This window comes from Onthophagus taurus, chromosome 11, assembly GCF_036711975.1.
Source record: "Onthophagus taurus isolate NC chromosome 11, IU_Otau_3.0, whole genome shotgun sequence".
Taxonomy (NCBI): Eukaryota; Metazoa; Arthropoda; class Insecta; order Coleoptera; family Scarabaeidae; genus Onthophagus; species Onthophagus taurus.
This window is the reverse complement of record NC_091976.1, coordinates 22237014-22260765: the sequence shown is the minus strand read 5'-3', so window position 1 is coordinate 22260765 and position 23752 is coordinate 22237014. Positions and strand designations below refer to the sequence as shown.

At 31.4% G+C, this 23752-nt stretch overlaps 5 protein-coding genes across 7 annotated transcripts; 3 read left to right on the top strand and 2 right to left on the bottom strand.

Moving 5' to 3' along the window:
• Window positions 1–85: 85 nt before the first annotated feature.
• Window positions 86–804, bottom strand: LOC111418083 (mitochondrial single stranded DNA-binding protein). Its single transcript, XM_023050529.2, has 3 exons — window positions 716–804; window positions 546–657; window positions 86–492 (listed from the first exon to the last, which is right to left on the bottom strand). The coding sequence occupies exons 1-3, from the start codon at window positions 728–730 to the stop codon at window positions 161–163; spliced, it is 459 nt and encodes a 152-aa protein (XP_022906297.1). The 5' UTR covers window positions 731–804; the 3' UTR covers window positions 86–160.
• Window positions 805–3021: 2217 nt separating this feature from the next.
• On the top strand, window positions 3022–4428 carry LOC111418095 (zinc finger protein 136-like). The gene has a single exon (XM_023050544.2). It carries the CDS (start codon window positions 3095–3097, stop codon window positions 4289–4291), a length of 1197 nt encoding a protein of 398 aa, XP_022906312.2. The 5' UTR covers window positions 3022–3094; the 3' UTR covers window positions 4292–4428.
• A 427-nt stretch (window positions 4429–4855) lies between these two features.
• LOC111418127 (sorting nexin snazarus) lies at window positions 4856–12132 on the bottom strand. 2 transcript variants are annotated; one of them, XM_071200275.1, is made up of 8 exons: window positions 12041–12132; window positions 11719–11972; window positions 11498–11670; window positions 11306–11440; window positions 9687–11253; window positions 5667–5800; window positions 5059–5611; window positions 4856–4995 (listed from the first exon to the last, which is right to left on the bottom strand). In XM_071200275.1, the coding sequence occupies exons 2-8, from the start codon at window positions 11947–11949 to the stop codon at window positions 4936–4938; spliced, it is 2853 nt and encodes a 950-aa protein (XP_071056376.1). In that variant the 5' UTR covers window positions 11950–11972; window positions 12041–12132; the 3' UTR covers window positions 4856–4935. The 2 variants fall into 2 exon arrangements, with proteins under 2 accessions (XP_071056376.1, XP_071056377.1); XM_071200276.1 differs by having other exon boundaries at window positions 9687–11244.
• A 353-nt stretch (window positions 12133–12485) lies between these two features.
• Window positions 12486–18689, top strand: LOC111418128 (ectonucleoside triphosphate diphosphohydrolase NTPase). 2 transcript variants are annotated; one of them, XM_023050588.2, is made up of 5 exons: window positions 12486–12607; window positions 12859–12979; window positions 13050–13288; window positions 17265–18197; window positions 18258–18689. In XM_023050588.2, the coding sequence occupies exons 1-5, from the start codon at window positions 12575–12577 to the stop codon at window positions 18324–18326; spliced, it is 1395 nt and encodes a 464-aa protein (XP_022906356.2). In that variant the 5' UTR covers window positions 12486–12574; the 3' UTR covers window positions 18327–18689. The 2 variants fall into 2 exon arrangements, with proteins under 2 accessions (XP_022906356.2, XP_022906357.2); XM_023050589.2 differs by lacking the exon at window positions 12486–12607 and adding an exon at window positions 12659–12756.
• A 4083-nt stretch (window positions 18690–22772) lies between these two features.
• LOC111418115 (uncharacterized) lies at window positions 22773–23717 on the top strand. Its single transcript, XM_023050569.2, has 5 exons — window positions 22773–22916; window positions 22976–23060; window positions 23116–23201; window positions 23252–23405; window positions 23507–23717. Exons 1-5 carry the CDS (start codon window positions 22848–22850, stop codon window positions 23623–23625), a joined length of 513 nt encoding a protein of 170 aa, XP_022906337.1. The 5' UTR covers window positions 22773–22847; the 3' UTR covers window positions 23626–23717.
• The last annotated feature ends 35 nt before the right edge of the window (window positions 23718–23752 follow it).

Genomic DNA, 23752 nt, shown 5'->3' with positions numbered 1-23752 from the left:
AAACGCTGTTTAAAATAAAAATGTTCTTTTTTATAGAAAAAAACACGCGTTTCATTGTTAACATATAATGTTTGAAATACATATATTTAAATTGAAAATCTACTTTATTTACTTATTAAAAAAATGGTAAAAAAATACATTCAGATCATTAACAATTTAGTTATTGCTGAGGTTGTTGAAAGAAAATAATATCATCGGCTTGGATGGCAGTTGTGGTTTTCATTGAACCATCCTCACCTTTAATTTCCCCATATGTAATCCTTCCATTAACATAAACCCTTTGTCCTTTTTTTAAAAAGTTCATTATATTGTCTCTTAAACCAGGTTTAAAACATATTACTCTATGCCATTCAGTTCTTTGTAAAAATTCCCCCGACTCATACCTATAATTCGTGTGAGTCGCTAAAGAAAACACCACCATAGGGTGCTGTTCGGAACCTTTTAATTGCGGATTACCCCCCGCTCGACCTAACAACTGAACTGCATTTAAAGCTAAAAATTGAAAACATATTAGACAAATTTAACTTTTCATAAAAATCGACTACTTTTTTCGACTTTGGTGGGTTCTTGCATCGTAGCTGAGGCTTTAGTCCTTACATTGTTTAAAGAAGCACATTTTTGGAATGTTGTGCTTTTTGATGTTATTAAGTAAAATAGCTGTATATTAATAACTAAATTTAGTATTAAAGTAAATAATAAACAAATATAATCTTACCTTTTTGGCCAACATCTTAATTTAAAGATTTACACTAACTTTTTTTGAGAAACGTTGAACGAGATTAAACTTTGAGGTTAAGACTAAAGTAAACATTAAAAAAGTATTGTAAGCTATTATTCCATAGAGGGCGCTATGCTATTTATAATTTCGAATTTAATTATTTAAATTAATTTCTTTTTTGGATAAAGAATGTAAAATTATATGTATTACACCAAACTTTACAATTTTAAACATTAAAAATAAATGAGTAATATGATAAATTAATGTTGTGATATACTGGTTGCATAACACTACATTAATATCATTATAATCTCAAAAATCGCTGTTTTGACGTTTGAATCATCAATTTAGGTTATATCTCAAAATCTAAAAGCTGAGGAAAAAAGTTTTGTTATTAGAAAATGCTCTATAATATTTCCAAAATCTTTTTGCGTAATCGTTTCTATTTCAGCGTTGATTATTTCGAACCTAATTCATTATAATCTAAAAAGTCTCTATTTTGACGTTTTAATCACCAATTTAGGTTATATCTTAAAAACTAAAAGCTGAAGAAAAAAGTTTTGTTATTAGAAAATGTTCCATCATGTTTCTAAAAACTTTTTGGGTAATCGTTTTTGTTTCAGCGTTGATTATTTCGAAACTAATTGATTGTAATCTAAAAAGTCTCTATTTTGACGTTTTAATCATCAATTTAGGTTATATCTCAAAAACTAAAAGTTGAGGAAAAATGTTTTGTTATTACAAAATGTTCTATAATGTTTCCAAAAACTTTTTGCCTAATCGTTTCTATTTCAGCGTTGATTATTTCGAACCTACTTGATTATAATCTAAAAAGTCTCTATGTTGACGTTTTAATCATCAATTTAGGTTATATCTCAAAAACTAAAAGCGGATGAAAAAAGTTTTGTTATTAGAAAATGTTCTATAATGTTTCCAAAAACTTTTTGCCTAATCGTTTCTATTTCAGCGTTGATTATTTCGAACCTAATTGATTATAATCTAAAAAGTCTCTATTTTGACGTTTTAATCATCAATTTAGGTTATATCTTAAAAACTAGAAGCTGAGGAAAAAAGTTTTGTTATTACAAAATGTGCTATAATGTTTCCAAAAACTTTTTGCCTAATCGTTTCTATTTCAGCGTTGATTATTTCGAACTTAATTGATTATAATCTCAAAAATCGCTGTTTTGACGTTTTAATCATCAATTTAGGTTATATCTCAAAAACTAAAAACTGAGGAAAAAAGTTTTGTTATTACAAAATGTTCTATAATGCTTCCAAATACATTTTGCATAATCGTTTTTATTCCAGCGTTGATACAAACGACAGTAGAAATCAAACACAAAACAACTCCCCAGAAAAACACGAGCAAATAACGCAAGAACAAGTAAGAGAGACAATGGGAAAGCTCAAAAAACAGGAAAACTCCAAATCAAGACAACATACCAAAGGAATAATACCAATTGTTCATGAACAAAGCTTACCTCTGCTTTGTGGATCTAACCAAGACTTTCAGCAGAGTGTAACTAAAAGATGTTATAACAATCCTGGAAAACAATAACTATTCATCAAGGTGACAGTCTCAATCCTGTGTTATTCAACAATTCAACACAATTATGTATGAATTGATAAAGGGAAGCAAAACTAAACAGGCGATTCGCGTCCTGAAAGAGGAAGAAGTTTAAAATTGGGATACCTATTCATAAGAATGTTAGAAATACTTAAGTATTCAACAATAAGGATACAAACAGTAAATTTCAACAAACAAATTCGTGCAGGTACCTATAAATAATGACAATGGGTTGGTGATGATGGTCTTGGTGTCTCAAGCCAACTGAATTAATGCCCTAAAACTTCTTTCTTTGGGGTTACATTAAGTACCTTATTATTATGTAGGTACTTGACCCAGTTTTCAGGTTGGATTCCAATCTTTAGCTGAACAACTTAGGCATTCAGTGTGCATACTGCCTGATGTAATCTACAACACATGGTCCAAAGAAAACATTTTCAAAGGTGTTCATTGAATAGTTTGACTTGTTGATATAAAGTTGTTTTTCAAATTGTTCAAACTACTCTCTTTCAGTTTCACCTCAATATTGTATATTCTTCTATTATGTTGCGTGCATATTAGTTCAAATGCTTAGACGTAGATTTTGCTGAGAAATATTGTTACAACATATGTACATATAATTAATATTAAAGTATTGCCTAAAAAACAGAAATTGTATACAATTTCTTTGATAAAAAATGTTTAGGGATTTTAGTTTTATATGGTTTTATAATAGAGAGGTTACGTACTTATATGTTGACGTTTATTTGGGCAAAAAAGCAGTATTTTCACGATATTAATGAATTTAAAGGAAAATAACAAATACAATGTGTAGTATTAACGAAATTATGAATTTATGTCGATTATGTTTGGTCAAAAATGAGGCTAATATAATGATATTTGAGGAACATAATAATATAAGCGAAATAAATCAAAAAATCTCAGCATGTTTGTCGATTACAGTTTTAAAAGAAGATCAATTACCAAAAAACATATGTGATCATTGCATGAACAAATTGGACCTTTTATATGAATTTAGAACAACTTGTGTGAGTGCAGAAAAACAATTACAAATGTGGGTCGATGAATTTAACAAGAGTGACTCTAAAGACAATGTTGTGAAATTGGAGAATTCTCAAAGTAATGTTAAACAAGAAGTGTTGATTCACCATGATTATTCCTTAGAACAAAATTTATCTTATGAAAACGATGAGAAGCAGGATGAAGATCAAAACATGGATAATCACATTCCAATTAAATTAGAACATATAAACAATGATGAAGATGCCACAAATAATCCTATACCTAATTTTGTTAATGTTGATACAAGTTGCAATGAAAAAATAGATCCATCGGAATCAAACAAATCAAATTCCACTGCCAACAATGTAACAATAACAGACCCTTTATCTAACAATAATCAAAACATTGAACAAAAAACTATTCCTTGTACTGATTGTAATTCTATATTTTTTTCATTAAAAAGTCTAAAGCAACATATGACCCAGCTTCATCATAAAACGTATCATCCCTTTAAATGTGATGATTGTGATAAAAGATATTTAACAATAGGTGCTTTAAATAATCATAAAAATTCGGCACATTTAGGCGTTGTTTATAAATGCACTCTATGCCCTAAAGTATACAGATGTGGATTTACATTTAAAAGTCATTTGAAATCACACGATGAAACAACAAGATATGTATGCAAGTTTTGTGGAAAAGCATTACATTCTTTGTCTTATTTACAAATCCACGAACGCATACATAAAGGGGAAAAACCTTTTAATTGTGAACATTGTTCAAAAAGCTTTGTTTCCAAGTTGTTACTCAAAATGCACGAACGCGTTCACACTAATGAAAAGCCATATGATTGTAAAATATGTAATAAAGGTTTTAGTCAACTTGGACAACTCAAAATTCATACAAGAATTCACACAGGAGAGAAACCCTATGGTTGTCATCTGTGTGAAAAACGGTTTACATCCAAAACTCATTTGAATAGACATTTAAAAATGCATTAATTTAGGTTTATTAAAAATACATATGTTTATGTTGCGTTATTGTTTGATTTAGTTTTAAAACAATTTGTTTAAGTTTTTTATTATAAATATATAACTAAAAGATGTTATATTAAATAAATTTAATTTTATTTATTTTACATTATGTAGTTTTATTTAAAAATTTTATCTCAGTCAAATAAAATCACTTTGTTGATTTCATCTTTTACAAGATCTAATTAAGAAATTAAAAATAAAACATTATCGATATGTTTTATTAAACACTGATTATGTACATACACAATAAATAAAAAAAACAATTTACACAGCTCTATTCTAAGTAGCCAAAATAATACCATTTCTAAAATCTTATCAATATAATTAGGCTTATCACAAAGAAAAAAGCTAGAATACTATTAATATCTAGTAAAAGCCATACTCAAGCTACTCTATTTGTGTAACGAAACATTTTAACTATGTAGATTACAATTTTTGTATGTTTTGTACGTAATTATTCTGTGGAATAAGTAGATAATACTGACACGAATAACTTTTTCTTTTCTAAGTTTTAAATACTAAGGAAGATAAAGATTTTCTTTGTTTAATATAGAAATTTTGTGTTAGTCACTTGTAGAAAAATAACTTTGTTAATGTAACGTTGTGGAGTGTTATGTAAAGTGTGATTGAAGCTCTGGAAATGCCTCCAAAAGAGTTGTTTCAAATAAATCCTAAAAATGATAAAATCGTGGTAAGTTAAAATTGATTTCTTTTAATAAAATAATAATACTAACATAAAAAAGTTGTTTGTTCATTGCTTTATTTTGTAAAGTATCAAATATCTTCCTGGCACCATTTTTAGCCGCGCTGGCTCCTACTAAAGTGACTAAAACTTCAGGTACATTTAAAATAAACTGTTCCCGTGCTTCTTTAGCTGTCTGCTTTTTCGTCTCTTCCGATCTCGATGGCTTTTGCTCCGCTAAAACTCCCGCTGGCCACCAAGATTTTGTAACCAACGTTATATAATAATGCATCATTTGTTCGGAAAAACACCAAGAAATCGTCTCATAAATTTGCTTATTAATTGTTCTACCATAAGTTATTTGCACAAAAGCAATCAACGTTTTTCTTAAATATTTGAACAAACCCCGCATATCAAAAATTTCAGTTAATAACGAATAAAGAGGTTCTGCTATCGAATCTTTTCCATCATCAATTATTTTTGCACCTCCATTTAAACGAGAATCAACCGTATCAATACTTGACCCCTCTAAACATTGAGATAAATCATCCTCTTCATTCTCTCGAAGTGTAAATGGTGTATCTCGAGAATTTTGCTCGTTGTTACTATATTTCAAAAATAAATTACTATTTTGTTTAATTAAAAATTGGGTTTGTTTACCTTTTAAATAACGTTGAAAATGAAAATTTCGATTTTTTTGGTGAAGGGGTCGTGTGTTTTAAATGCTCAGAGCTTGGACTTAAAAATGAATAAATTGCTTCACTTTGATTTAAACGATCATCTTCAAGAATGAACTACAAAGAATATTTATTAACAAAAATATAGTGTATTTAATAAAATAAAACCTTTAGAAATCTCCAATTTGAATCGTGAATTTAATTGTGAAAATTTTCAAATTTCTAAAAAATCAGTAATCTTTTTTCGAGAAATTTTGAGGATTTAAGAAGTTATGGGGTTTTAATAATAATCAGCTTTAATTATAGAGGTATTTTGGATTGAGAGAACTCCGTACATTTTCCGTGGAGATTTGATTAGAAATGAATTTTATCATTGTAGACTATGTTGATACTTGCACAAATCTTAAGAATATATTGTGCTGGCTGTTGATGATAAAGGAGATTGAATGGTATATATGGAGTCAATGGCAAGTGAAAATGGTAAAAGAGCAAGCAATTTTCTCCACTGACGGTAAATAAGTTCTAATGTGTAGTGAGAGCACGTAGAAAATGAAGTCTTGGAGAAATATTTTAGTAAGAGCTTTCTAATAATCGCAATAAAACCTACGCAAATGAAATTAAAAATACAAATCCACCACAAAATTTAAATCAACCTACAACTTCCTCAACTGATCCCATCGAGAATACTATAATATCCGCCATACTTTCATACTTACAACCACTTCTGCACCAAATAAAAACATTCATCATAACAAACCTCTCCAATAATCTCCAGAAAAATGATTTATAACGCAAATATAATTCTGCACGATCTCCAAATACTCAACTTAAACATTAACGGAATTAAAAACGAAAGCAATAGACTAATAACTTTTTTACAGAGAAAAACATTGACGTTGCATGTATCACTGAATCACACTTAGCTCCAAATCAGAGAAATTTTACAATTCCTGGTTACAAAATCTATCGTAAGGACAGAAATAATCGCATAGCTTCCGGAAGGGTGGCTATATTAATTAAGAAAAAGTTCACGAATCAAAAACTCCCTTTACTTAACTGCAGTAATATTGAAATTATCGGTATAAAAATTACACTAACTGATAACTTTACCCTTAAGATCTTTAGTGCTTACAAGCAATTCAACAAACCCTTCATTGAGGAGGACATCAAATTAACCGCCAAATTCTGATGTTGGGTGACATAAACAGTAAGAACACAGCTTGGAGATGTAGAGCTAAATCCACAATTAGTCATTTTCGGTTTTATTTTATTTTGCAATTCTAGATGGCTCTCTGCATGTTTTCCCTCTCTCATTTGTGTCAAAACAGACCATATCCCTAAATTTTTGCCTAAATTTTGATCTGAGTTGCAAAATGGGCCAAATCTACTGCTGTTTGTGCATCAAAAGCGGCCAAATCCACTGCGCATGAGTTACAACATTTATGATCATATGTTCGGCAGCGTTGGTTGATGGTACCTCCTTAAGTATCTTATAGAAACGCAGAATTTTTGTTCAATGTGGTTATTACATTGTGTAATATGGAAATTAACATTGAAGAAGAAACTGATAAAACACGTACACATACGATCAGCATCGTGGAAAAGAAACCGTGATAAACTAATGTGGGCATGTGTACATGTGGGCATAATACAAAGTCCTTCAGATACTCAACAGTCAGTAAAGAAATTATTTTGCATTTCCATAGGCGATACTACAGTACCCCGGAAAAACTAAAACAAGACTGTTTTATACTAAAAGATATTGAGGAGAATTTATCCAGACGAAGAAGTCCAGTCGATAACGTCAGGACAGGAAAATCGTTTTCCTTAACTTTTTTGATTTCGGATATTACTACACAAGAATTTAGTAGATCCTTTAGTCCGTTGCGCAATGTATAGTAGTTACTACTAAATTTATCCTCTATATATAACTGCATTGCGAACGCGACATTCTAGACATCGCATTGACCAAAAATTTCAATAAATTAATAAATCAACAAGTGGTTTTGTTTGGATTCTGATCACCTTCCTGTGATTTTATGATTCAAAACCTCATCGTATCCAACCAAAAATAACAACTAACTAGTAACTAACTGGCTGTTGACTAAAGATGAATTTGAGAATAATTTCAATAATAGCGACTACACCCAAAAATCAATTGATCAAAGTCTACAACTTCTCACAGAAACCATCAATATTTATATAAAACAATCATAATTTCCTAAATGTAAACCGCAGTTTGATAATTATCTCCCACCATCTTAAGTCCAATTTGTTATAAATCAGAAAAATAGCCTACAACGTCAGTGGCAAATGACGAGAAACCCTGCAACCAAGTCTACACCACAAATAAGAAAGGAATATTTAAAAAACATAGAACCCAATAGTCACGAAATATGGAAAGCAACAACAAGAATCACGAGAAAATCTAATGAAATATCAACTTTAAAAAGGAGTGCAGTTTTTGAAGAGATTATTCAGTGCCTGTCTGGAACAAGGTTATTTTCCAAGCTGCTGGAAACACGAACATGTACTTATGTTTCCAAAACTAGCGAAGTTCAAGAGCAACAGCTACCAGCTACCGACCGATTAGCCTATTATCTACATTATCCAAAATCTTAGAAAAAGTAATTAATTACAGCCTAACTGAAGTATTAAACGAAATGAATGTGATTCCACACTTCCAATTTTGGTCATCAATTACAACGATTATCGAACATAATTGAAAACCGATTTGAAATGCAGCAATTCTCAATTCTCGGATTAATTTATAAAATATTACACCTGGATCTTGACACCAATATCAAACAAATACTAATATCCTTTCTTAAAAACCGATCCTGCTTTGTTAAAATTCATGAATCCTTATCCGAAAAATATTCGCTGGTGTACCTTAAGGCAGCGCCCTTTCACCCAACCTGTTCAACATTTACATGCTAGCATATGCGGACGATACAGCCTTAATAGCGCAAAGCTCTGATCTCGAGGATGCGACTGAACACCAACGAATTAAAAGCCCATCGGAATTAACAATTAACGGAGAAACTATTAGATGGAACGACTTGGACGAACCTGTCAAATAACTTGGCTTATTCCTTGACACAAGATTAACTTAGAAGTACCATATATTAATCAAGGTTACGGAAAGTTGAAACAACTGTATCCTTTGATAAACAGAAGAACAAGGCTTAAATGCGAAAACACTATCTTAATTTATAAAACCCTCATTCGACCACTCATCACCTATGCCTGTGTTGTCTGGTGAAACTCGTCTAAATCGTCTGGCAATAAAATTACTTAAAAAAAAGTAAGGAACAAGGGGGATGAAGAAATGAAAATGGGAAATGAAATATGCTTTATAAGTTCAAAGAATAAATCCCCACAAGATAATTGACGAAAAGTAAGGAACTGAATGATAATGGGCAAATATAGGTATGAGAGGAACAAGTGTTATATGAAAAACAGGAAATAAATCGAAAGCCTAGTAAAAGTGTGGAAAGAAACGATTAGATCTTGATGGAACTTGCACAATCTGAACTGATTATGTCTCATTCCTCCTCAGTAAAATCATTTTTTAAAGATCATGTAAAATTCCATTGTGTGAAATACGATAGAAATTTTGATATTTAAATAAAAATTTAGGTAAAAACATCGTTTAGACCTTAAAGGTTACCACATTACTTCAAGTGTGGTTGGAACTTGAAGAGACAACTGTAACAAAGATTGGAATTAATACTATTATTATGTCAGAATTTCCGTTAAGATGAAAATTTTCATTTAGTTTATAATAAAACAAGATCCTTACAGACATAAAACTACTGAGAACTTTGTTTGTGAGTCTGATTCAAATTCCTCCTCACCTTATAGACCATGAACAAGTCATTTCAGACACTAAATATGATTAATATTAAAAAAAAATCAATGAAAAATCTGTTCTAAAATAAAATAATGTTCTTCTAAAGGTTTTATTTTACAAAAAAAACTTTTAAAAATAATTCCTTACTTGTAAATATTTTTGAATTTGTCCTTTAGCTTTATCCAAACTATTTTTATCACTCTTACCAAATAAAAATTTAAAGCTTTGCGAAGGTAACTCTAAATTTTTTAAATTTGAACACAAAGGTCGCAATTTTTTGTGTAACTCTTGAAATTGCGTCAACGTTCTCGACACAACCCAACCAGAACTAATTTCTTCTTCATCTTCATTCGTTCCTTGTTCAATCATATCAACGACGATCACGAAAAGTAATGATTCTTTTTCCGGGAGAATTTCGGCGTTTTGAACGACTGCTCTCCATTTTCCTAAATTTTCCCCCCAAATTTCCGTTCGAGCCAAATGAGCTTCCAATTGTCGTTTTTCACCTTGTAACCATTGGACTTCCTTATCTAAAATGGTTAAAACCCTAGATTCGGGTTTAAGCGATGTTTTTAATGCTTGTAAAGCTTGTGATTTTGTGTTTAACTTTTCTTGTAATTGATCCAATTTTTTCCGAGCGTAATTTGAATGATCACCAACGTGCAAAGTGTTATCGTGATTCGTTATTGAGTCACCAGAACCCGGTTTTTCTTCGCTAAAACTCGCCCTATCTACTTCGGTTACTTCGTGTTCCATTTCGCTCAACATTTTTTTATAAAATTCGCTGTTAATAAATGGTTGGTAATATTTTTCTTCGAGTATTTGCACGACTTGTTGTTGGACTTCGTAAAAAACTTCAGGCCCTTTATCGCCTAATAAAAAGGCTTCCATTCGTTTTTTGGTATTTTTTTCAACTTTTATTTCTGCCGTTGGGTGTCGAATAAAGGTGTAAAAAATTTCGGCACCGATTTGATGCCAACTTTTTCGTTGCGCTGTTTTTAGCTCCTCAACGGAAATGTAATAACCTACTAATCCTTGGCTTGCAACATTTTCAAGGAAATGAGTTAAATATCGCCTTCCTATAACGCTGGATAATATCGAAGATAAAGGTAGCACTTTATCTTCGATATATTGGAACCCAATATCCCAACCTAATTGGGCCAAACGTTTCTCGCATTGCTTTTTAGCGAACATTAATTGGTTGATGTATCTTTTTAATTTTTTGGCTGCGTTTATTTCTGATTTGTTTATTCCGGTTGAGCTTGATGATTTTTCCATATCTGCGTCAACCCCTTTTGCACGTTTTAGGTTTTGTAAAGTTGTTGCTTGCATTATTTTTGTAACAATATCATAACGGAAACGTTTTAATAATTCAATATCGTCTGATTTTTGTATCATTTTTAAAAAATCCTCGAAACTGTTTGCATATTCGAAGGTTTTTCTATGCATAGCTGCTGTTACTTTTTGTGCTTCTATGTAAATTATTACGTTTTGATTAAAATAATCTGGATCTGTTATATTATCAATCATTGGATATAAAACTTTGCATGCAATAACTTCCCTCAAAAAATATTTAGCTGGAGATAACAAATAACCCCTTGGCAATAAAAACATCATAAGAACTTCACTGACCAGTCTTAAATATCCCAGTTCTCTTTCTCTTGATAAGAGATGTGGGGAAAGTTTAAAAAGTGGATAATGATCACTGTCAATACTAAAACATCATCTGTTTATTGCTTTATAAAATAAAGATTGATGTAACATACACTAAACTTTTAGCTTCCCTAATTTTTTCAAAATGACTAGTAATTTTTGTAATTAAATCACAGGCGAGTAATTTAGCATGGTCAATCCTAGAAAATCTATCATGTAAAACTTGTACTGCCCCCCACAAGTCTTCTCTAAAAGCCCAAATATCAATGTTTCATTTTTGGAACAATAACACCAGACAAACTTACTTTATATTGTCACGAATACAAAAATCTTTATAAGAATACTTATCATAATAATAAAAAATGTAGTCCCTGGTCATATAATCCAATAATTGCTGTAATAAACTGTCCAAGGTTCTTCCAAAAACCACTGCAAGATGAGTTTGAGGAGAGTTGCCTTTTATGGTATCATAATTAATCTAAAAAAATTATTTTTAAAAACTTAACTAAAACACATTAAGACTTACCAATAGCTTGTTTCTAAACACTTCAAATTCCTGTTGTATGTACTCTAAACCAGCCCCAGTTTTATGATGAGACGATAAAAGGATGTGTGCCCAAACGGATGCAATTACAGCAAAAATAACAATGCAACATAAAAGCATATTGAACCATGTAAAAGAAAGACATAATGGACTATAAAATAACATTCCTAAATAAACTACAAATAAAGAGCTTGCACACGCCTTTAAATACATTCTTTGGCTTTTAAATCCCTAACCTAAAAATCAATTCAATCTCATTCAGAATTATCAAAGTAAAATAAAAATATGCGATAACAATAATTACCAATATTAATTATTATTATTTGCTGTAAAATGGTAAATTTAAACATTTTGATCTACGAGTTGTTTGACAACAAACATTTTCTTTTTGACACTTGTGGCGCTTAATTTAAAAATTAGGTTAGAATTTTTGACACATATCACTGTCAAACTGACAGTTAAAATTTCTAACGTTTATATAAACGATATTTCTCTAACGATTTAAACGACCTTATTTATTTTAAATTCTTTAAATTATTTCCTCGCGTGTAATATAAAACGATAAGCAAAATTGTAAATTCATTTTATAAAAAACTAACTTTCTATAACGAAAAAAGTGTCTGAAATATTAAGGTTTTGTTGGGAAATACTAGCAGAGGAATGATAAAAAGGTTTCGTGAATTGTAATTCGAGTTATCACAAGTTGATAATAGAAAAATTGCAAAGTAATTTCATAATTGCTGTTTGTCACACTCGTGTGAATCAATTGCAGAGGATTCAAAGTGGAATTTCTTGTTCGTTTAAAAAGTTCTCGTTAATAAATTCTTTTTAATAAAATATGAATAATTCGGGATTAAGGCGCAGGAAAGAGGTGAGTTATCTTTACGTGATTTTATTTGACTTTTTGTTTATTATTTTTTCGATAAAACGACAAATATTCTTTTGTGTGTAATTAATTAAGTTTCTTTGTTAAATATCATTTTAATTCATTAAAAAATACTCATGCAACCGCTTTTATATGTAAGTAAAGACCTTGGAAATGAGTTTTTTTGATGAGTTGTCCTATAACATAACCTCACTTTCCTTCAAGTTTTATTAAACATTTTTATTTTTCTTTTATAGGGAAAAGAACAAAATGGGAAGCAAGTACGACATAGAAAATCAAAAAAACCCGAAACGTCTGGATTACAAAAGTCTTTATTTTGCCTTATACTCAGTGCGATGATATTAACAATTTTTACAAGTAAAGTTTAATTAGAAATTTGTGATATCTTAATTTTAATACTTATGTTGTTAATTTCTTTTATTTTTAGTTATGTATATTGATTACATTCCAAGTCATTTAAAGCACATAGCCATCGATAAAGTGGCTAAAGCTTTGGGGTACCACAAGCCAGTTCATGCTGTTGTTATAGACGCTGGAAGCACGGGATCACGCGTTTTAGCTTTTACATTCCACAAAGCATATTTGGATGATCATTTAATTTTAGATAAAGAACTTTTTGAATTTACCAAACCTGGGTTGTCATTTTTTGCAGATAAACCAGAAGAGGTAAGTACAAAGAATGCAACAAATGTTGTTGGTAATTTTCCTTGATTATAAAATGAGTATTAGATAACATTGTGTAATTTCATTATTGATAAGAATGATAACTAATCAAAATGTGTTCATTTAATAACAATTAAAATTAAAATGTGATTGTTATGAATTGATAGGTAAATTGGTGATAAGTTTAACCCATTTGTACTATAAGTTCATTCAGATATGTGGGAATTTAGTTTTAGGTCTACTAACTAAAACTAGAACTAACACTAGCACATTTCCCAGTTTTTAAAGAGCCACTACATTTTACTTTAAATATGAAATAATATTTATTCATATGAAAACACAAATATAGATAGTTACATATATCAATCTTGCTTAAAATTTGTTGTTTAAGGTTTCAACCATGATTCTAGATTTGTTAGTGACTTCTAACTTTACTTTTTATTATATTCATGCAAGAGAACGCTTGCTTGTTCGAATATGTCGAACTGAAAATTGTCAGTACTCCATATGCCAACTTCTTCACCCCACTGTAGCATTTTGGAAGACTATTTAATGGCCGAATATGAGGTCCACTTGTGACTTCCAACTCTTCCAACTTGCTCTTGAGTTCTGTGAACTTTCCACTCCACAAGTCTTTGGTCAAATCTAGCAATTGCATTTGAAGCGAACCAGCATCAATTCCAAATGGCTCAATGTTGATCTCATTTGTATTTGTGTTGAGAGGATTTGCTATAAACGCGAGAGTGCTTTTGTTTGTTTTGAATTGCTCAAATCTCTCAGCAAATCCATCCTTCATGTTTTTTAAACCTATACTGTAGTAATTCGTGTCAATAGTTGCATTGGTCTCATCGCGATATTGCTTCAGATTCAACAAAAAGAAGTCATTTTTTTCTGAAACAAACTATTTCAAGCAAGGCGTAGTTTGGGTTACCCTTTCCTTGCAGTTTTAGATTTAATAATAATAATGACTTTATTTCACCCAAAAATTTACATTTCCAAATAAAGAATTAATGAAACGGTAATGTATAAAAAAATATTAATCCAACATTAGAGAAATTAAAAACATCTAGGTGAAAAGGCGAAGTTCTGCTCAAACTTTAATTAACAATAATACCACATGAGAGGCCAACGCAAGGAAGCGGTAAAACAAAAAAACTACTCTATTGCATAATAATTAAAAAAATAAAAATAAAAACTGAACACTCCATCATCATGACCCAAGTGAAAGCATCCAATGTCGCCCGCGAAGACCAATATCATATAGAAATATAGAATACAGTTCAATAGAACAATATGAATTTTTTATTTTTTTATAAAAACTGAATTGAAACATGCTGGAGAGAATTACTTAAATCACTGTTGGTTCTGTTGCGAGCGTAGAGATAAGAACATCGACCTCCGAAACCGGGACAGCGGAAGCAACTTGATATCGTCAGGGATACCATTGTACACGCTTCTGATAACTGAAACAACTCTTGAAAATTTCCGTTTTATGCGCCGGAGGGGTAAGAAGACCTTTAAATCTTAAGTTCAGATGATGTACATCAGTTCGATAGCATACTCTGTCCAACAAATACTCAGGTGTTTTTGAGGTTAAAACTCTATGATAAAAAACGGCACAGTGAAGCTGCCTACATCCATGTTCAACCACCCCAATGTGGCCAATTTGTGTGATATATGATTATACTTCCTAATACCAAAAATGAATCGCAGGCAAGCATTTTGTAGTCGCTGAACACGAAGCTGATCCACCTTCAACAAACAAGGCCCATACACCATATCGGCAAAATTAAATTGAGATAAAACCAGCGATTGGCATAACGTTGCTTTTGTGTCGACAGAGGTAAAAAGCCTTTAATTTAGCATAAGCCGCTTGGAGAATATAAGAAATATGTTTGCGAAATCTTAAATCAGTTTCAAGGTGGAGTTCAAGGTTACGAGCCTTAGAAACCACCGGGAGAAGTTGTCCATTTATATTTATATTAACGCAGTCGGAGTATATTTGAACGTCAGGTTAAACCTTTCTGCAAGCTGAGAAAAAGCAGTCAATTTCCCTGTTGATCAGAACTAAGCTATCATCAAAATTATCTGGAGGAACTGAAAGATACACTTGCGTGTCGTCTGCATATAAATGAATGTTACAAATGTGAAAAACATTAATGAGATGAGCTGTATAAATAGAAAACAGGAGTGGTAATAATATTGATCGCTGGGCAACTCTTGATCCTAGTATCATCAATGAGGACGATTCATTATGCAATCGTACATATTGTTTGCGATCCAATAAGTAGCTTCGAAGCAAGTTAATTGCAGATTCCGCCGAACCGAATCGTTGCAGTATAGATAGTAGTAATGAATGACAAACAGTGTTGAAAGCCTTACTGAAATCTAAGAGGATCATCACTGTAAGATACGATAAGATGCTAATTGGTTGAAGATCATTAAAGGATTTGGGATCTTTAACTTTAGAAATAGGGTGAACCGCCGCAATTTTATAGTAAGATGGAAAGGTTGATTGCTCAATTGAGGTATTAATCAAATGTGCAATAAATTTTGACAGAAATGGATATGAAATTTTCAGAATTTGTAACGGTATTCCATCGAAGCCCACTGCACTAGATTTTAATTCATTTAAAGTGGATCACGGATTCCGTAATTATGTTAAATTTAAAAGAGGTATTCGAATTCAGGAAAGGATTCAAGAAGTCTTTCGCGCCATATAGATCATTGGTGTGTGGTTGCGAAATTGAGTTAATGAAGTTAAATCTTCAGCTCGACACATTTAGTTCATTTAGTTTCATTGTGGTATCTACCATGAAGTTGAATTTTTGCAGCCATTTGTCTTCATCCAATTTGGGATGGTCAACGCTTTTTTTTATTGAGGAATGTTTTTATTTCACTCAAGCACAAAGCAAAACGTTGTAATACGTTAACTCTGGAAAGCCATCATACTTTATTGTACAGAAGTAGGTCAGAAAACTGGCTGTATCTATTTCTTCAAGGAAATCTTTATACTGACGATGGTAGAGTGCTTTTGCCAAGATGCTGTTAATAATCATAATTACCATGTTCATGACGTCAACTATTTCGGCCGGAAATGTTTTGGGCACAAAGCGCTTCTTGATGAACTATGTATATACTGTCCTTTCCTTGCAGTTTTAGATTTAGTTCATTTAGTTTCATTGTGGTATCTAGACGGTGTTTTTACGAAAGGATTAACTGTCAAACGAACTGTCATACTGCGCTCACTTTTTAATATTTATGATCAGTATACTCTGGCAAATCATCATGAACAGATTGACGCTTGAACAACGCTACCAAATTATCCAGATTTACTTTGAAAATCAAACATCAATTCGCATAACTTATAGATATATTCATCTGAGCAAGCCATCCGTCCAACTGTGGATAGATTTCATACCACATATTCTCTAAATGATGCAATAACATCAACACGTCGAAGAAATGTGCGTACTGAACGTTTCTTGCTGAATTATGCATATAAAATTTCGTGGTTTATTTTTTTCTGAAGAATTGATGTTACCCTCTATGCAGTTGCTATAGAAACCATTTTGTTTATATCGATTCCATTGTCTTGCTATATCTTCTCCGAAGAGCGGTGGTAATCCTAGCAGTTCTTCTTTTGGTCCTTGGACGATACCTGACGAAAAGGGTAACTTGTGCTATGCCGTGTCTTTTATCTCGCAAGACTCATTAATAGCGAGTGATAAGGCAGAAGCCAGTTGAATGTCCTCCACTTGCATATATGTTACATTTGAAAACATTTTTGCAGTACTATCTTGTACTGTTTTAGCAGATAATGGCAAATCTTTGATTTTTTCATGATATCTACTTTATGATTTCGGCTGAAGACACACGGCTAAACCCGAATGTTTCTAATTCTAGGTCTAGTGTTAGTTCTAGTTTTAATTGTTATTCAGTGCTAGATTACTGAAAAATATTTTTTTAATCTTTAAAGGGTGCTGCTAGTATCGCATCGTTAATAGAAAAAGCAAAAAAAGAAATTCCTCAACAATACTGGTCATCAACTCCTTTAATACTTAAAGCAACGGCTGGTTTGCGACTTCTACCTGAAGATAAAGCGGATGGTTTATTAAATGCTGTTCGAAAACTTTTCAAAGAAACCCCATTTATTACAAACGACGAATCTGTAGCGATAATGGACGGAGTTGATGAGGGAATCTTTTCATGGTTTACAGTGAATTTTTTGTTGGATAAATTTTATGATCCAAAAACGACGGTTGCGGCTTTAGATTTAGGTGGGGGTTCAACTCAAGTCACTTTTTATCCTGCGACACCTTCAAGTTTGGCTGCTAAAGAGTACATTCATGATGCTTTAACTCCTGCTGGAACATTACCGGTTTACACGCACAGTTATTTAGGGTTGGGTTTAATGGCAGCTCGTAAACATATCATTACTTTGAACCAGCCGGAAAAGACTGAAGTTACCAGTTCTTGTATTAATCATGTGGTTAAAAATAAAAAATTCCATTTCGCTGGAAAAGATTATTTTGTAAGTGGACCAGATGAAAAATATCAAAAAGTCCATATGAAGGGTGACGAAACCTTTGTTGATCTTGATGTTCCTGTTATTAATTATAAAGAATGTTCCGGAGATATTATTAAATATGTTTCTTCGATTGCCAAACCTTTGGCTGAGTTACCAGCTTTAAATATATTTGCATTTAGTTATTATTTTGATCGTGCTTCGGAAGTTGGTTTAATTGATGAAGCCGTTGGCGGAAGAATTAAATTGAACGAATTTGAAAAGGCAGCTCAAAATGCTTGTAATACAGCGAATGTTGAACAACCTTTCATGTGTTTAGATTTGACGTTTATTTGGGCTTTATTGCATAAAGGATTTGGATTGGGACCAGATACAACTATTTACGTAAGAATGATTTTTTTTGTTTTATTAATTTATTATTAATTAATTTTCATTCTAATATAGCTCTACAAGAAAATTAACGGACATGAAATTAGTTGGGCTTTGGGTGCTGCACACCACATATTAAATTAACTGAATCAAGTACAACTTTTTCACTGATGACAAACAATTTCCACAACTTTAAATATAACACAACTACATTCGTTTAAATTATAAAATAACATTTCCAATTTTTTTTATTGAAGTTTATTCAAGATGTGCCTTATTTTTAACACAACTTTTTTTGTATACTAGGTTTATGTCTTTAGGCTGTGCGATTTGATTCCTTTTGTACTATGATTATTGATTACAATAAAATGACTTTAGACATATATTTTTTCGTTATCAAATGTGTAACTAACATCGAATTTGTACATTTTTCATTGAAATTGTGTATAAAAAGAATGTCTTTCTGTAATATTCACTAAAACGCAATACAATTATTTTCTAACTTTATTGTTGGTGTTTTTTTAAAGTAATTTATTAAAATATTTGCTATTTCAAGGTAATTTATTATTATAAAACAGTAACAAAATGTTTTTTTTTCAAGGTATCTGCAAATAATTTAAATTTTTCATTAAGTAAACTGTTTTTATGTATTATCAATCTCTTTTAAATTTTTAAACTAAAATAAAATACTAAGTTAGTAAAATTTAATGTATTGGAGTACCAGACAAGAATAATTACCAAAGTATGTTCCAAATCAAAAATTATTTATTGGTGTTGTTGGTTGTATACCATTAAAACTAAGAATGGCCTTCACTACACTAACTACAACTAGATGTAGTCAAATACTGATGGCTAATAATAGTTGAAAAAGATGCCACACAAGTTATTAAGTTATCGACTTCATGTGAATCATAACCAAATGATTCTATATATGTATTTAGCTGCATATCAAAATCGAAGTGAACGAAGTAATTCATGCAATGGTGCTCTTCTTCGTCTGTTCCAACAAGATCTAGTTATTTAGAAAAAAGCCTTTCTGTTTTATTACCACAATCGTCATAATCTAAGGCAGTTCATTTAAGTCCAATTCATTTAGCTGCTATGCTATTATCTTGAAAGTGACACAAAAACTGCAAAACGCAGGAACATTACTGCACATTCTTTGATATTGCACACTTATATTAACCTTTTATTGATCATATTGAAAGATTGTGCAATATGTTGAGTAAATCAAAACAGTTTTGATTTTTATTGTGCAATATTGGGAAAAATGTTATCGTCTGTAGGTAGTGTTGTGCAATATTATCTCAGTTTTATCTTAGAGTAATTGCTGCTGTAGCAAATAATTAAAAAGTTTAATTCTGTACGTACTAACTTCTGGAAGGAATTGAAAAAGCATTTGATAAGGTCTAGCACCAAATGCTAGAAACCAAGCTAAAAGATATAACATCAAAACAGTACTCTGAAAGTGAATATTGAAATTAATATTCCAAATTAATGCCGGTGTTCCCCAAAGCAGTGTCATAGGTCCATTTTTATACCTGTTGTTCACTAGAGATCTACTCCAAATATCTTAAACGGTGACTGCTACCTTTGCAGATGATACTGCACTACTTGCTGTGCGTAGAAACATTGAAGACAGAACCAGAACTGAAATATAGAACAGTGTATTGGCTTATAGATGATTTATGAACAAGCCATTAAACCAGTTTGGGCCAAGAATTATGAGGTTGCACTAAAAAAATTATTATCAATATTAGGCAAAGGTTCCAAAACGAGGTATTAAGGGATGGTGCAAATGAAGAAATCAGACAGAAATCTTGGAGTAGCTACGATGGAAAAAGAAATTCAGAAGTATGCTTAACGGTACGACCAAGAATTTTTCATCATATTAATGAGGGAGCAATCCAACTCTTGGACAATAGCCAGATAGGACACAGACTGAAAGTTTAAGTGGGCATAAAACAGTTCTTAGTGTAGAATGGCATTGTAAGTACGCAAAGAATCAGGACAGTAGAAAGTCTAGTCAACAGACTAGTACCTAATATCATGTGCACTGTGAAAAAAGAATGACGTAACAAGTCATAAATCGCTCAAAAAAATTTTATGAGTGTATTTATTCCACTTTTTAAGACAATATTTTATCCACCTGCGCTCTTTCTTCGTTCTTCACGAATCAATCATCACTTAATATGTTGACTGCATAAGTGCTAAACGTCAACTAAATATTGAGTTAGTGTATCAAACAATAATGTTGTGTCATTTATTATGGTCAGCTTTATAGACAGCAACTCTATTTCGGTAGTTAACGAAATTAACAATGATTAAGCAAGAAAAACAATTTTTTATTAAATAACGACACCTTTTCATGCTCCTTTTCTGGTGCACCAAATACACGAATGCTATTGCGTGTACTACTCCCACCTGTCTAGTTCATCATTATCTCGTTCTTCAGTTTCCTAATATTTGAGCCGTCAGTCCCGGAACCAGTCGAACATTTCTGCTCTCGTTACGAAACCTCTAGAAATTTCTAGAGATCAGGACACAAATTGTACCGCTATTGTTGATGATGATAATGAAGAATGCAAATACAATAATATAGGAAATAAAGTCCATATTTGCCCGATTTAATTTGCAGTACCTATAATAGCTGATAATGTTTCATTTAGATATATCGAATTTAAAAGGTTTTTTTGTAAAACGTGCAATACTATCCAAATAAGTAGTCTTCATTATTCTAGGAGGAACGGATTGGCTGAAAAGAGAGTTGGTGTAGTAACGAATATGATGAAAAAAAGTGCGAGAATTCAATATTGATTTGAAATTACTTCAGCATCATGATGTTAAGAACGCGATCGTAGACATAGATGTCTTGAAAGAATATAGAGAAGGGGATATGGTGTGGTTTAAGAAGTCGGAAAAGATTCTGTGGAGAAAGTAATTAATTGATTAGTTAAAATATATGCAGTGAGAACAACACGTTGTTAGACAAGAAAGAATTATGATCATAATCTTCTTACTATATCAGACAATGTATGCGGAAGAATACTTTTCATTTTCATTGCCTTATGGCTCTTTAAGTCATTGTCAACTGTATAGAACTCTACAAACTCATTGTATACCATTAATTGGGTTGGGTTGTTATTATTACAATACCTTATTTAAGTTGTTTATTCTTCTTTTCGGAAGTCTATCATTGCTCATACGCCTCATGTGATTATACCATTGTTTTTTTCCGCTGCCTCACTATGTCTAGAATGTTAAATAATATCCGAATTTCTCACTCTGTCCATTCTAGTTTTCCCTGCAATTGATCTTTGGTGGTTTTGTTTCTTTCTACCCTCACTTCTATTCCATATGTCATTATCGATCTTATACACGTCTTGTATATCCGAATTTTGCTGTCTATTCGCATATACGGGTTCGACCAGATTGTGTCTCTTAAGCACCCTGATATTACGGGTGCTTTATTAATTTGGTTCCTCAAATCTTTCAAAGGATCATGACCATTAGATATGTATACGCGTAAATAGTTAAATTGCATGACTTATTCTATTGATTTATCATCGATTGCGAGTTTACATCTGATTGGATCTTTTGCAGTAGTCATGAACTTGATTTTATCAACGGATATAGCCATATTAAGCTTGCGGCTTACTTCAAAGAAGTGGTAGAGTTGTCGTTGTAGGTCGTCTTCTGTTCCTGCGACTATTGCTGCATCATCCGCGTAGCACACCAATCGAACTTTCTTGGTGCTCATCACATACCTCACATTTAAGGATGTTACTTCCTCTATGACTGACCTCCTGTCTAATTCCTCCAGGGGTGTCAATAGCATCCGTTACCTGAATCCCTGCTCTAACTTTAGTTGTGTTATTCGGATTCAACTCATATATTATCTTTATTATGTTGGCTGGCGCATTCTTTTCTTTTAAGATGTTTATGATGTCCGTGAAATGGACTTTATCGAAAACTTTGGTAAGATCTACGAAGCAGATAAATGCAGGTTTGTCAAACTCGATGGACTTTTCTTTTATCTTTTTGATTATGAATACTGCATCGGTCATAGATCGACCTTTTTTGAAATCTTGTTGTTATGGTTAATTTCGGTTTGAGAGTCTCTTAATTTATTTTAACCATTTTTAGTATTACCTCTATCTGGATACACATATTTTATACAACAACATATCGTCACTGAGGGTACAATGACAACAAATAAGTAATTGCGCATACAATATTATTTCAGTTACTATCAGGCATAAAATAAATAATGTTTATGAAATATTTCATTTTTTTAATATACTCTGTAAAAAAGACTAACTTATCACAAAGAATCAAAAATAAAAAAAAAATTTGGCGATTGTTTTATAATTATCAATAAGTACATTCCATAAAAACAACTTAAGAGTAGTACATAAATTTTACATTATAGAAAAAAACATAGAAAATAATAACTACCTAAATACGAGAATAGGGTTTTGTACAAATTGGAAGAATCTCATGCACAATGGCTCTTATATCTATAAGATAAGACATTTTATCGATCGCTCGAGATCAATGCGCTAATTAACATTTGCGTCAATGAGATTAGAGAATGCTTGTCCTTTTAACGTTAGAAATGTCGATTTCTCAGGTGATTGTCGTTTCAAGTTTTGAATAAGCAAAATGTTCAGGGTTTTATGTTGTGGTGACAGCAAGGCTGCCACTATATTTCGGATTGCCATATCCCAAATGGTAAAGATAGTTTTAATTTTAATTTATTTATTAATAAATATATTTTTTATTTCTTGTAGGTACTTTACACAGTTTTTATAATACTGTATATTGTTGCTTCGTTTTACACAGATAATTTAAACGATGAAGATGATAACCCAATTAGTAAGTTAGTTCTTTGATTTTGTTTTGGTAAATTAAAATGATTATTATGTTTTAGTTGCTGATCGTGTGTTGATAATAGGAGCCGTTTTAAATGTGTTTCCTTTACTGTTAGCTATTCTTCTCCACTTTGCTATTGTGAAGGTAAATAATTTTTTTTCTTTTAAGTATTTTTTAAATATTTTTTTTTGTAGAAAAATTACGAGTACGTTCGAGCATATATTTTAATAAAAATCTTCGAAACCATCATAAACACTTTAATCCTTTTGGGTTTTTCGATTTATTTCGCTTTAAAAATGGAGTTGTACATCGCATTGATTCTTTGCGCAATTCCTATTGTTATCGGAAGTAAGTAAATCAAAGTTTAAACATCCACTTGAAAATCTAATCTTTCGACATACCGAAATAATCGTAAATCTTTTTTTGATTTGTTATTTTTTTTTCTGCAGTATGGATGTTGGAATGTGTCGTCCTCGTGAATGTTTATTACACGAGTAGAACAAAACCGCAAGAAGATAACCAAAAAGAAATTCCCGAAAATTTACCGCCCATTAATGAAGAAGCTTAAAACAGCGAAAAATAAACGAGTTTTTGTGAAGTTTTGTGGATTATCTCAAAAACTTATTGTGATTTTTTAATTTTTGGTGTTATTTATTTATTGTTTTAGAAAGTGGTTTTAGATTTTGTATTATGAG

Bases quoted from the DNA above. Each gene is read 5' to 3' on its own strand.
- LOC111418083 (XM_023050529.2), bottom strand. The intron at 493-545 runs GTAGTCGATTTT...TTCAATTTTTAG, and splicing joins ACCCACCAAAGTCGAAAAAA to CTTTAAATGCAGTTCAGTTG.
- LOC111418095 (XM_023050544.2), top strand. From the start codon at position 3,095: ATGTGTAGTATTAACGAAATTATGAATTTATGTCGATTATGTTTGGTC.
- LOC111418127 (XM_071200275.1), bottom strand. From the start codon at position 11,949: ATGTATTTAAAGGCGTGTGCAAGCTCTTTATTTGTAGTTTATTTAGGA. The intron at 11,441-11,497 runs GTAAGTTTGTCT...TTGGGCTTTTAG, and splicing joins TGTATTCGTGACAATATAAA to AGAAGACTTGTGGGGGGCAG. The intron at 11,254-11,305 runs GTATGTTACATC...ATGATGTTTTAG, and splicing joins AGGGAAGCTAAAAGTTTAGT to TATTGACAGTGATCATTATC.
- LOC111418128 (XM_023050588.2), top strand. From the start codon at position 12,575: ATGAATAATTCGGGATTAAGGCGCAGGAAAGAG. The intron at 12,608-12,858 runs GTGAGTTATCTT...TTTCTTTTATAG, and splicing joins GATTAAGGCGCAGGAAAGAG to GGAAAAGAACAAAATGGGAA. The intron at 13,289-17,264 runs GTAAGTACAAAG...TAATCTTTAAAG, and splicing joins TTGCAGATAAACCAGAAGAG to GGTGCTGCTAGTATCGCATC.
- LOC111418115 (XM_023050569.2), top strand. From the start codon at position 22,848: ATGTTCAGGGTTTTATGTTGTGGTGACAGCAAGGCTGCCACTATATTT. The intron at 23,061-23,115 runs GTAAGTTAGTTC...ATTATGTTTTAG, and splicing joins TGAAGATGATAACCCAATTA to TTGCTGATCGTGTGTTGATA. The intron at 23,406-23,506 runs GTAAGTAAATCA...TTTTTTCTGCAG, and splicing joins AATTCCTATTGTTATCGGAA to TATGGATGTTGGAATGTGTC.